This window comes from Cavia porcellus, unplaced genomic scaffold (genome assembly GCF_034190915.1).
Source record: "Cavia porcellus strain 051 isolate PalLab524CR breed Dunkin Hartley unplaced genomic scaffold, mCavPor4.1 scaffold_13, whole genome shotgun sequence".
NCBI classification, from domain to species: domain Eukaryota; kingdom Metazoa; phylum Chordata; class Mammalia; order Rodentia; family Caviidae; genus Cavia; species Cavia porcellus.
The window spans coordinates 59,251,706-59,265,644 of NW_026947496.1; the positions used below are offsets into that span (position 1 = coordinate 59,251,706).

Genomic DNA, 13,939 nt, shown 5'->3' on the forward strand with positions numbered 1-13,939 from the left:
TTGTTTTATTTTGGTTTGAATTTTTTGTATCGGAATCAAACTTAGGACCTTGCACTTGCCAGGCAGGCCATGTGCCACTGAATTGTATCTCCAGCCACAAATAGGCTTTCAAAATGACTTGCTGTGATTATTTGTATTAATTTGAAATATAAAGGAGAAATATGTAAACCATTTGGAATTCTATTGGAGATAAAGAATGGTTTGGCAACACAAGAGCTATTCATGTAAAGAAACTAGAGATCTGTTTTATAAGTCATCAGTTCATCAGTGAATGTTTTCTTGTTGTAAACGTACTTAGAGCCTATATTTCCTTATACCTGTAATAGGGGGCCTTTTACATCAGATTTTTTATTTTGTTTTGTCTTTTTCATTTTTATCAGTTCCGGGGATCTAATCCACAGGACTGCCTGCTTGCAAGGCAGGTGCTTATGCCGCTGAGCTAAATTCCCAGCCCCTACATCAGAGATTTTTAAAACTCATTCTTTTTTTATTTTTATTTTTTTATTTTTATTTTTATTTTTTTTGTCTTTTTCCTTTTTATCGGTACCAGGGATCAAACTCACGACTGCCTGCTTGCAAGGCAGGCACTTATGCTGCTGAGCTAAATCCCCAGCCCCTTAAAACTCATTCTTTACACATAATTTCATATATCATAACATTTATATTGTTATATTAAAGGCATCTAAACTAAACATATTAATATGGCATCCTAGCCTAACTATCTCTAAATAAAAGAACTGATTTATAAATCCATTCATCAGGGCAGAGATATAGTGTAAATTTACTTTTATTTTACTACTATATATTATTTTTCACTATAGTGTATAATGGTATTCTGAGGCTGATGGAGTCAACCAAATTCACACGATGCCAATCTTAATATTTTTACCTAACTATAAATACCAATTTAACCACAGAGAAATCAACATTTTTGCTTTAGAAACTATAATATATGCACACCTGCTTAGTCTAAAATATCACATTCTCTTAAGGGATTTCTTTGACCACTATTTAAATTGATAGTTTTATTAAGACTGCTACATTCTATTTAGTTATCAAGATTTGTAAATATCTTTGCTTTTACTTTGTTTGTGGCACATTTCTCTATTACTCTATAAGCAACATGAGGGTAGAGACGATTGCTATTTCATTCACAAATATCTTCCCTGAACATAGTACACTGACTGTTATATGGCAAACTTTTTAATCAAGGTTTAAATAATTGACTGAATGAGTGAATGGTGAATGACTGTATGACCTGAAAACTAGTTATAATCAAATTGTTTTTCTTGAGAGTTATTTTTAAGGGCATTCTTATTTTATCCTGCTGTCATAAAGACTACACCTCCATCTATTCTAATGAGGCATAACTGTTTAGTCCAGTCCCTGATATTAGTTGGAGAAGGTTGGATGGAAGCCTATTGCCAGGGAAAGTCAAGCACAGCAAATCTCAAGCTATCCTTGAAATCCCGAACTTTCAAGAAGAGGATGAAGGCTTTTATGAGTGCATTGCAGGCAACCTTCGAGGACGAAATCTTGCAAAGGGCCAACTCATTTTCTATGGTAAGCAGATAGAATTTCAAAAATATTTGGTAATATCCCTTAAAATAAAAGTGGGTGTCATTAGCATCTTGTTAGAAAGTGGCACTAGTAAAACAAAGAACACATTTCCAGGTTGAATGCTCAGTACAACAATTGGCAGGTAAGAATGACCATCTACAAGTATAATTTTAATTTAGCATGGTTTGCTTTTGCTATTGTTTATTATGTTTGCCTGGAAAACATAAGCGGTATCATGTTAAAGTGTAAAAGTTTATATTACAAGGAGCTTGAACTCCAGTATATTTGCCATAAACTATTCAAAACAATAGCCTATGGCAGTATTAATTACAAGGCTGAGTAGAATTTATGAATGAAGGTAGAAAATGTTAGGATAAATATACTTAATAGTTTTCAGTGGTTGCTTCCTTGTTTTAGGCTTAGTCTGTCTATATGAAGATAATATCAAAATAGTATCAGTCCCTAATTAAAAAATAGTCTGCCACAGTTGCTAGAAAGAATCTCTCATGAACTGCAACAAGATAATAAATGCATATATTATCCAAAAACCATCTTTATGTCTTCTTTCATTCTGGTCAAAATGCACACTTGGCTAGAAATTTCTGTTTATAAAACATCAAATAAGCCATAAAAGATACTTCAGCATTATCAAAAATTTGGACTCTTTTATAATACTGTATCCTTAATACCTTTTGTAAATTCAACTCTACATTACATAACCTTTAATAACTATATTTATATATGGTCAAAATTATTTTCTTATGCAACATGTTTGCAATCAATAATAAACTTATTGGACAAAATCATTCTAAAAAATTGCTTACTGTATAATAATTACATCATAGTATGGATATTGAGTGTCCTGTAGAGAATATTTTTTACATTAGGTATGTTGATTTTCATTCCTTTTAGAATGTCCAATTTTAATATGAAATAAAAATTATTATTATATATAGAATATGATATTCTACTGATTATTCTCTCACAATTTTATCAATGCTTGCTGAGGTAACAATATCTTCACAGTACCTACTTTTTAGAGAAAGGTATTTGGAATAAAGATATTAAAGACTTTGGCTATGTTCCCTTAATAAATATTTCTCATTTTTTATTTAGTAGACAAAGATATAAACAAGAGATGAGCCTGAATACAAGGTATCTGTACTAAAAAAGTCAGTAATATAGTACTTTCTTCTACATTAACTATTAATTTATATAGAATTTTATAAATATTAATTTATACAATTCTTACCATAATTTTCGGGTATAATTTTTACCAACACTATGGTGAGAAACTTTAAATGAGTTGAACCAGATTTCACAGATAATAACCATCAGGTGCAAGCTCTAGTCCTTGAAGGACCTTCCACTCTCTTCTGCCCACCAACATGGTAGTCCAAATTGATTCACACCTTATCTTACCATGACCTAATCTGCCGTTTAGGGATCCCAGAGAATCCTTTTGGAAGAAGAATAGAATAAATGTCAATAGAATAATCATTGCACTTCTTAATCATAGACAAGATTACCAAATTGTTCCCAACAAATATGGAGAAGTGGCTCAGTTAACTCAGAGTTGAACGAAAGTCTTAAAATTTCATTCAGTGAATCTCAGTTTCATTATGTTTTTGTTTAAGTTACAATTCAGGAGCAACTAATACAAAATATCCCCTCCCCTCTTTGTCTTTTAACCTTTAAAAGTAGTCTCTAGAGTATTATTTTCAGTACAAGAGACATGTTCTACTATATGTTTCCTATACAATTGAAGATTTAAAACTTCACATCTCAGAATGCTAAGCTTTCACAAGCATACACACTAAATAAATAGATGTTTTTATGTTACGTGTATTGCATTAAGGAGAAAAAAATTGATCTTGAACATTTGTAAACTACTGAAATCTTATATGAGCATGCATCTTTTATCCTAGATCAAACAGATACAATAGATCAATTTTTGACAAATATGTACAAATTATAAAATACTACTAATAATATGTAGAAAGAAGATACAACTTCACCAATACTATGTGTCTTTTTAAGTCTTGCCTTAGTCGGTCTCTCAGGCTGCAATAGGCTGTTTCATAACTGAAGGTTGTAGTGATTTCTACAGGAGATATTCCTGGGCTTAGCTCTCATCATCCTGAGACCTCTTGATTCCTTCTATGTGGTAACTGAGCACTTGAAGGAGCTTCTGTGTTAGGAGAGGCAGATATTGCAGTAGAAAAAGACTGAAAGCCAGACAAACTTGAGCTTTGTATTGTACACCATTTAACTTCCTTTCAATCACACCTCTTACTCCAACCACTGTTACAGGAACTGACTCAGTCCTACATTTCACAGGCATCATCTGAAAGAGCCCTGTCTCAGGTACAAATATCTCTTGCTGGTTTAATTACCCAGAAACCTATTCAGCACTTTTGTGTATGAAAACTGAATGTGCTAGTAGGTGATGCCAACACTACCCTTAGATGACAAGAATCAAAAGAATCAAAGAGTAAAAGCTCCCTTTCCTGTCTTGGAGCAGATAGTTTATCAACCAGCTTTCCATCTTTAGAAGTTTACTTTGGGTGCAGTAAAAATAACCTATCTTGATGACCAACTCTATAACTACCTTGCTTGGAATTTTCCAGATTGACTACACTTTTTCCCTGGTGCTTTCCCTTTAGGAAGGCATTCCCAAATAAATATGAAGAATGCCAGCCCTTAGGCCATACTTTCAAACTTCTAATTTTGGTTTCTTTATTTTCTCTGAAATAGGTTATCTTACATCACTGCAAAACTGCACTATAAATCAAATTAATTGCAATTACACATGTAAACCATGTAGCTAATCATAGCAAGAGATTCCAGAAGAATCATATTTTTTTAAATATCCAAGGGCAGAGCAACATAAAGGAGAGGGTTTAATTAGCTTTCCAGATAGTTTCCAGGCATTTTTTGTGAAATATTAATTTGAAAACATTTAATTTGCACCCCATTTCTTACATGAGGGATAGCAAATGTAATACCACTGTGTTTCCCATCAGTTATAGCAATTGTTTTCATCAGTACTATTCAGAACTTTTCATTTAGAAAATAAGAAATTTTCATGCTCATGAACTCACATATAGCTCTAGAAGTTTTGCTCCTAGTGTTAAGAAAGTATTGGATTAACATTCTAGAAAATGTGAATGATTATATTTCATTAGTATAAACAGTCATATTATAATTAATTCTGATGTAGATGTACTTACATTTTGCTAGTTCAGACCATATACAATTAAAAGAAATTTTGTCCACAAAGGGTTCAGATTTCTTCTGTGTTTTCTAAAGTGACCTACATACTCCTGTTTAGCATGGCATTACTGTTTGGCCCTGTTCTACATTTTGACCTTTTCTCACAACTTCCAAATTGTTATACAGGTGCAGCAAAATAGCAGATAACAAACATCTAGTCTGAGCTAAATAGTCAATGATATTTGCCACAGGATTTCTTGCACTCTACATTGAAACTTCTACATTTCCCCTCCCTCAGACTTTGTGTATGCAGTCCGCCTGGATCCAGTGAACTTTGTCCTGATTTCTAGAGACCTTGGAACCTAGCCTAGTGTCTTGGATAATTCCTCACCAAACAGTTATCCTGGCCTTTTATTTTGAAACAGCCCCTCCAGAGTGGGAACAAAAAATCCAAAATACACACCTCTCTATCTATGACAGCTTGTATTGGGAATGCAAAGCTAGTGGAAAACCGAATCCATGGTACATGTGGCTAAAGAATGGTGAACGCCTCAACTCAGAGGTAAGTAACTGTACTAATATTAAAAATTCACATCCTCTAAACCAACTTTGCTAGTAACAATAACAATAATTGATAGTAGTAACTCATTTTTATGGAGTGTTAGTATGTTTGAAAACAAGAACTATATACTTAATCTTTAAACAAACTTACAGAGTACCTATTAATATTATCCACACTTCAAATGATTAAATTAAACAAGATCACAGAGCTACTTAGAGGTCAGTCCACATTTTAGTCATCATAATTATCATCGACATGATACCTAAAAGTTATTGAACTCTCCTATGAGTCAAGTTCTTTATGAGGTATTTTTCTGTAGGTCATCTTTTTGCACAATTTTATGAAAGATGCATTTACCACTCCTCTACATAGATGAGAAAAATGATTTTCAAAGAATTTTGGAAAAACTAACCCAAGATTATGCAATAGCTACTGAAAGTAGCTATTTTTAAATTTTAGCTATTTCCAGGCCCCAATTGAAGAAAATGACTTTCAGAGAGGTTAAACCACTGTTCCATGTCATAGAGTGTGCAGTAAAAGTTACAACATTTAAACTTTGTCTAATAAATGAATCAAGATTTTATTTATAATTCAATTTCATTATTTTATAAAAACTAAGACTGCCTCCAAATGCATAAGTGGAGAAGTGAGACAGTTATCCATACTTTTCATTCTACATATACAGAAAATGAGTTGTGTTTTTCACCACTGAATTACCCAGATAATTGTGTTAATTGTCCACTTTGCATGTATAAGCACTGTCAGCCAAAAAGAATACCTGTTATTTGAAAGCTGGATATAACACTTTTCTTTGTTTTAGTTCTAGTGAAATTTTTCTATGACATAGGCTTTTTACGTATAACATTTTCCATTTCAAACAACTCACCTTAACTACCCCCAAAGAACTATAACGGGTAGCTTGAAATACTATTATTTATATCATTTAATTGTGTACAATCCAAATTATACTGATGTAGTACAAAAGGGACTCTGTAAGACATTTTGAAACACTCTTGCAGTAGACTGTATAAAAGAAAGATTCCACTTTTTCAGCTTAGGATTTATGTAGCAAATTGTAAATTCATCACTATTCAAATCTTTCTAAGTCATTGTGAGAGAAAGCCAAATAATGTTCTAATCAGTATATCCATGCTAATGTTGTCAGCCACATGTTTGGAGAAAACTAAAGTGGTTCAGTGCTCGCAATTATTTTATATTATCATATTATAGAAAATTATCACATATTTAATAATAAATTATCACTATAGACTGCCCATTTTCACAGAAATGGAATCATATAAAAATGCTGAATTTTATATAATTTATATAATTTTATATAATTTATAAAATTATACTGAGTATATTTTCATTTTATAAACTTCAGAAAGCTTCTTAGGATCTTGCAGTAATATACTGGCATAGAGATCTCATGTATTCACAAATGTTGAATAATATATTCTGGGAATGTTCTTGTTAGCATAGTATTACTTTTCTTTGATTTTCCTTTATTAGGAGAGAATTCAAATAGAAAATGGGACACTCACAATATCAATGCTGAATATGTCAGATTCTGGTATCTACCAGTGTGCTGCAGAAAACAAATACCAGATAATCTATGCTAATGCAGAATTGAGAGTATTAGGTAAGTCATACATTTATAACCAAAAAATTTAAAACGACATTTTAGTGAGCTATGATTATTTATAGTCTCAAATTTATTTACTTATTCATTATTTATAGTCTATAAATTATAAAGTGTTTTCTCTTCATATAATGAGAAAATTCTAAATTAGCTTTTTATAAAATGAAAAGAGATGATTATTATTCCACAGAGGTGGCACATTAACACTTGAAGAAGATCATACCATTGGCTGCCTACAAATCAAAATAGGCTCCTTCAACCTGGTTCTAGCACAAGGTTCTGAGTATAACTCAGTTGGGATCCACTAAATATTTTCATCTACAGACACAAGCAGAAGAAATGTTTTCAACTATGTAAGCGTTAGAAAAATCACAAATTTACAGCGATTTAGCAAAGCATTGTTTACTTTAACAAGAGCGGTGATGACTGTCAAATACAAACCAATGTTTTTCTTTGTCGCTTACCCTTGTTTTTCTAGACATGGTTTCAAAATAACAATATTAACTACAGATTTCAAGTTTCTACTCAGAGCAGAAGAGGGTAGTCATCAGTTAACTGCATACTTCTCTTTGATCAGAAAAGCAAAATTTCTCTAAGTGTACATAGCAAACTTCTTTTATGTCTTTACATGAAATGACAGAGTTCTTCCTGTCACATGACCATCCAGACACTGAAGAAACCTGGGAAGATAAATTTTGATAGTGCAGTGCTGAGACTGAGCGTTTTGAGAATGGTACAATACTTGAGAAATCCAAACAGTGATGTCTGCTGGTATAACTCTTTAATCTTTACCAGTGCTTTTTCAGTAGTAGAAAGAGAAAGAAATACAAGATGAAAGATAAAACAAAAGGAAACCAAATAAATGGGAAACAGCTATTTATTTATTCTTTGTTCGTTTCTTTTATTCTACTGCTTTACTGAACATTTAGTATGTACAAGAATCTAAAAATGTATTTAAGAAAAGTAAAGTGATCCTTATCTTCACTGAACCTGTAGTTCACTGATTAAAAAAAAAAGTAAATTTAAAAGGTAGTCAGGAACTGAATTTTTGCTATAGAACACATGGAAAATTGGATGTAAGGATGTAGGTCAGGTTAAGGGCAATCTTAATTAAGGGAGTAGCAATACTCGAAAATCCCAGAAGCCAGAGAACATGGCAAATCTGAAAGAAAGTCAGTTCACTTGAACTTTAGGAATGGAAATTGGACACAGGAATTCCAACATCCATGAGGTTCAAAGATTTAGATAAACTTCAGAAAGTACTTCTTACTAACCCTCATGAACAGTGTTGGTTCGGTGTTTAGTGGAGACAAAGATGAAAATGACAAAGGCATTAAAAAAAACTGCCTATCCTACTCTTTTCTGTGGAAGATAAACTATATTTTGCTACTTAAGCTTGGTTTAAAATTTAGGCAAATTGATAAAGCATTTCTTATTTATTTCAGTGGAATTACACATGTGTATGTGTGGTATAGCTATGCATGATTGATCTTTTGGCTTGTCTTGGTTACACTGAATATTGGATCACATGTAAAATAGATAATATACTTAATATATATACATAATAAAAGTTTAATTTTTATTATAATACTAAAAGAGAACAAGTGATTCATGAATCATGTGTTAGACATTTCTATCACACACAGATACATATCTACATATACATTTGGATATATATTGAAATATGAGATATATATTCACATAAGGATGATTATCTTGGCAAAAATAGATTTTATGATTATCCAATCAGGATCAAAATTCTCAGTATTGTGTTTTATAAAGTCATCTTTATCACCCTCATTGTAAACACTCCTAAGAATGCAACTTTTCCTAACTTACCTCCTCCCTATAAACTTGATTTTAACCTAGGAATGATCATAACCACACCGAAACAAATTATGCTTTTGAGCACTGACTTGATGTCAGGTACTATGCTATCCTACTATGCAACTTTCATTTTATTTAATTCTGACACTAACTGTATGAGGTAGTATATATTGTTATCTTCATTCTACAAAGAAAAACAGAGACTCTAAAATATTGTCAATAACTGACCCCAGGACAACTTGAACAAAGATATTGAAGAAATAGCTCTGCGTGCAAATATTACACTCTATTTAGAATACTGACTGAGCTCTTGAGTCATTACATGTTAATTAACAATTTAATTTTTAATTTTGTTTTAGCCTCTGCTCCAGATTTCTCCAAAAGTCCCATAAAGAAAAATTCTATTGTTCAAATTGGTGGAGATATTACTATTGAATGCAAACCAAATGCTTTTCCCAGAGCAGCTATCTCTTGGAAAAGAGGAACAGAGAACGTGAGACAAAGTAAAAGGTAAAAGAATCTTTTATTTTTATTTGTATTTTTCTGAACCAGGGATTGAACTCATAACCTCACTCTTGCCAGGCAGGTGCTTATGCCACTGAGCTAGATGCCCGGCCCAAGAATCTTTATTTTTAAAAATAATTCTACATATTTCACAATACAATATCTTCCAAAGTTTTAGGTTTTGTTAGTCCTTCTAAACTTCTCTCTGTTATGTGTACATTTCAATGACAATCTCAGAGATAACAGCATTTTCCACGTAATGCTGAAAATAAAGTATAAAGATAAGACCTATTTGTATAATTTGGCTGCAGAATTTTCATTCATGTGCTAGAAGAGATATGTGTTTAAAAATCCCTTAAGACCTTTTTCTGTATTACATTTTGAAGGCTGTTTCTCACCTAACCTGCTGAGAAATCAGTGAGGACAACATTACACAAAAGAGAGACACACTCAAATGCACACATCTGGTGTTGTGGTTTTAAATAGTCACACAGGTGTTCACCCCATGACAAAATGAATTCACCACACGAAAAATTGCAGAGAGCTTCCTGTAGAGAAAGAAGGGATATTTCTTTCCGTGATGCATTCAGTGAAGAAATTCTGGATTGACATTTGCATGCATTCTAGGAAAGTGTGAGAAAACAGTGCAGGTATTTTTCTCTACTTACAAAACATTTCCTTCTATTGTACCTTTGAACCTTGGAAGATAGGGTCAGAGTCACAGCTCTATTTTAATGAATATATATGTATTGCTGGCTGTGACCAGATATGCATTTAAGTCCTACTATGAATGAACCTTTGTGTTAAAGATATAAAAATTATTCTTTCAGTTCTATGAGCTCTTCTTCAGTATCATTTTAAATCTTTAACTCATACTCATACCTAGCAATAAGGTTAACAGAAAGCGAAAACAACTGAAGTGTAATGAACAGTAGTAATCGTTAAGAACTTGAAAGAACTTCGTAGCACTGGAGAAAGTGTTGATCCAAAAGAGAGAGTCACAACTCTGAATTTTGTTGACAGTTGTTTTGTGGGGAGGTAGATCCAGTGTTGAAGGACATTCAACACTTTAAAGAAAACTAGAAATCTGAATTTTGGCACTAAATTTTGTACACCAGAAAAAATGCCCATACAATGGATACAGGGGACACCATTTTGACACTTGTAACCCCCACATTATATCTATAACCAAACAAAAACAGGAATTTGCATTGTATAGAATACTGTCATGAGTATATCACATATCTAATAGATCTCTCCATGTGCATAATGAGATGTATGATAAAGGCATTTTTCCTTTATTTTTTTTTTTCATTTCCCATATGTCTTTATATATTTGAGCTACACTTTTTCTCAGGATAAAAATTATCTTGAATTTATAGTCAGTATCTGTGGAATGATTGAGTGAGGCAGAAAGTATGAATATGTAAACCAGTGCCCCCTCTTGAGATTGTCTGTTTTGAGAGTCATCCCTCAGTATAGAAGAACAGATGATGCTTAAAACTAAGGTGAAAGGAACTGTTGGCTCTTCCCAAATTGAGGCCCTCCCTCTATTTGCACTGGCTTTTAGATGTTTCCACTTTCATTGCTAAAACCTAATCAAGGGTTGAATGTGCTGGTGTGGTAAGGAAAAAGGTTAAATTTCTGGAAGAAGCAAAGACAGCATTCTGTAAGGTGGGTCTGGATAAATTCACTAGTTCTGCCTTGTTTGATAAAATGACTATGAATTTCTAACCCCAAAATACGTACAACTTCTGTTTTCCTGACCTGAAACTTAAAGGCCTAAACACAAAGGGTGTGGGGAGGAGATAGAAAAGAAAGACAGTAAACGAGCAGGGAATAATAATACCTGAAGAGCAGAAAGTGCACTGCTTTTCACAACAGTTTTTCAGATTTTTATTTTATTTTGCTTTGCCACACAGAATGAATATGGACTTTTCCACCCTCACTACAGTGGCTAATAGTCACATCAGATTCAGTGTTGTCTCACTTGAGTTAAAGGAGCGATCCTTTTTATTCTATTTACAAATTATTCTCTAATTCAGTCTCTTTTTTTGCTCTAGGACTTCATTATATGTTTTAACAAACAATCTATTGAATGCACATTTCAAAAAATTGAAAAACATAGTTGAGCCCCAACAAACTTACATCTCTCCCCTGGTACAGATTACACGGAGACCTAGTTTTCAAATGGTCACAGACGCAGCCCTATGAGCCTTTGCGTCTTGGCAGGCTTCCTATCTTGTGATCTCTCAGATGGCCTTTTGACCTGACTGATTTTGTAAACTGCTTGGCTTAAAGAAAATACAGTATCTTTGCTTTTTTTGTGCTGACTTACTGGCCTTTCTGTAGTCTTGCCACAGGGATTTCCAAAGAGGCTGAAAGAAAAAATCAAGAGAACAGAAGGTAGGGAAGACTGAAAGGAAGGAAGGGACATTGCTGTTTAGAGATAATAAGGTCTACTGCAGAAGAGCCTACCTCTCATACTTCCATACTTAGACTACAGTATAACTTAAGGTATCCATATGAAAAATAAATTAGTAGATTTATTTGTAAGAGAGAGAAAAAGAGACTAAGAATTTATTTAATCCACTAGGCCTAAGGTTGATTATGTGTTGGTGGCCTGAATCATTAGTGAGAATTTATTTTGTTGTTTGTTTGTTTGTTTGTTTTATATAATCAGAACCTTCTTTTATTGAATGTTGTTGTGGGACAGATCCTAAATTGTAGTAAAGAAAGTGCATTTAAATTTAAAAATAGAAACCAAAATGGAAGAAAGTTCTAGACAAGGCAATAATAAAACATATTAATGCTTCTCCTGATATTTGAAACAAATGAATTAGTGTAATTTGAATTATTGTTACCGTGCATATGTGTGTATTTGAGACATACACATACACACACCCACCCACAGATATCAGACTCCCAAACAAATGAAATTAAATATCCTAAGACACAGGGAAAGAGTATGAAGCATATCTAAGAAATAACTTTTTAGATTTGATCATAAAATGCAAACAATATTTTGTTACATAAGTAGATGTTCCTTTCATGGCCTGTTTTCAAGGAGAATCAGAAATAATGCAGCCTATTTTCTAAATTTCATAAGGCCAGATCCTAAATTCAAACACAAACACTGTGTTTCAGTATATATTTTTGAAATTCACACTAAATTGGTGATTTCACTTAAATAGTAAATTATATGTGATTTATGTTTTCTCATACCTCTGGTAATGCAAGACTCAATTATACAGAAAGAAAGAATAAGTCGTATGTAGACAACAGTTTAAATTTTAAAATGTTTCCAAGGAAGAATAGTTTTTAGTTCTTGACCTTGAAATACCATTGTGAGGAAATGCACATTTTTAGTTTCTGTTGTAAAACTTCTATGTGGTGCTTGCTACTTTGAAATTTCGTTGTCAGTAACTTGCTACCAATAAAGTGTAACTGCCTGGAGATAATAGAGAGACCTCTAAAGGAGCCTATTCAGAGCAATCAAACACTATTACCTACTTATAAAAAAACAGCAGCGATATATATGCATTTTGATGATTTCTCCCAGTTGTTCATGAATCATCACATATATCACAGAGCCAGTAGGTGGTGATATTAAAACTCGGAGCCATGTTTTCTATTTCCATATCTTTTTCTTTCAAAGGCTAATAGAAAATATACTTTTCTCATTTCTGAATCATTGTGGACATATTTTGGTATACTTAGTGTATTAAAATCTCAGGTCCAGGAACATTTTTTTCATGTTGTAAATGTTTCTTATTAGCCTGAGTACTATCATCAGAGCTTTACCTGGTTTAAGATTTCTGTCTTTATAGAAAGCACCTGTGTGCATGACAGACTATCCTTACAGAAAATTTTCCTCTAGTTGAAAATAAGTTAACAACACTAAGCATTCCAAAGGCTACTTCATTTCCCTCTATGAGTTAGTTGTCATGCATTGTCTTTCCCATACATTTTTGAGTCACCAGTGATTTAAAAATATAATGTAGATGGAAGGGAACCAAAAGGTATATCACTGGGAAAATACATGATATATTACAAATATTTTTATATTAGGAATTAGAAAACATGGATTCTGTTCTCAGTTGTATCATTAGTGCATACATGATCTTAAGTGAAATTGCCAACCTGTTACTTCTTTCTTTGATATCATTCTTTCTTGGGTTTAAGAAAAAAACAATAAGAAATCAGTTTAAGAAAAGTCAGGGCAAGGGCTGTAGCTCAATGTCACAACAGCATCTGCTTGGCAAACATGAGATTCTGAGTTTGATTCCTGGCACACCCTGGCAAAATATATAGACATAGAGATATATTTATATCTCTATAGATGTTTTATATATCAAATACTCTTTGTGCAGTGACTATATTCACAAAGACTACATATCAATCACAAGCGAACTGAAAATATTGGACTGACAATTTGAAATTGCCAATGCTGTCTTAATTCAGATTTCATATATATTCTGATGTGTTGCCCAGGTGACCAAGAGACTAAACTAAAAATGATAATTGTTGTGAACCTTCATACAAGTAGAACGATCTGGTTGGCTGGATTCAGGAGTATTTAACACCCTTCTATCTAGTACACAAGCACTTTGAGAACAATGTGTACC

The 13,939-nt window shown here is 32.8% G+C and overlaps 1 protein-coding gene across 1 annotated transcript in view; it reads left to right on the forward strand.

The window, feature by feature from the left end:
• Cntn6 (contactin 6) overlaps positions 1-13,939 on the forward strand; it is a 312,209-nt gene that overhangs the window by 230,669 nt on the left and 67,601 nt on the right. Inside the window, exons 8-11 of the mRNA XM_063260270.1 lie at positions 1,379-1,563; positions 5,202-5,338; positions 6,851-6,980; positions 9,167-9,317. Of these exons, the coding sequence (XP_063116340.1) occupies positions 1,379-1,563; positions 5,202-5,338; positions 6,851-6,980; positions 9,167-9,317 (603 nt within the window). The remainder of the gene's footprint in view (positions 1-1,378; positions 1,564-5,201; positions 5,339-6,850; positions 6,981-9,166; positions 9,318-13,939) is intronic.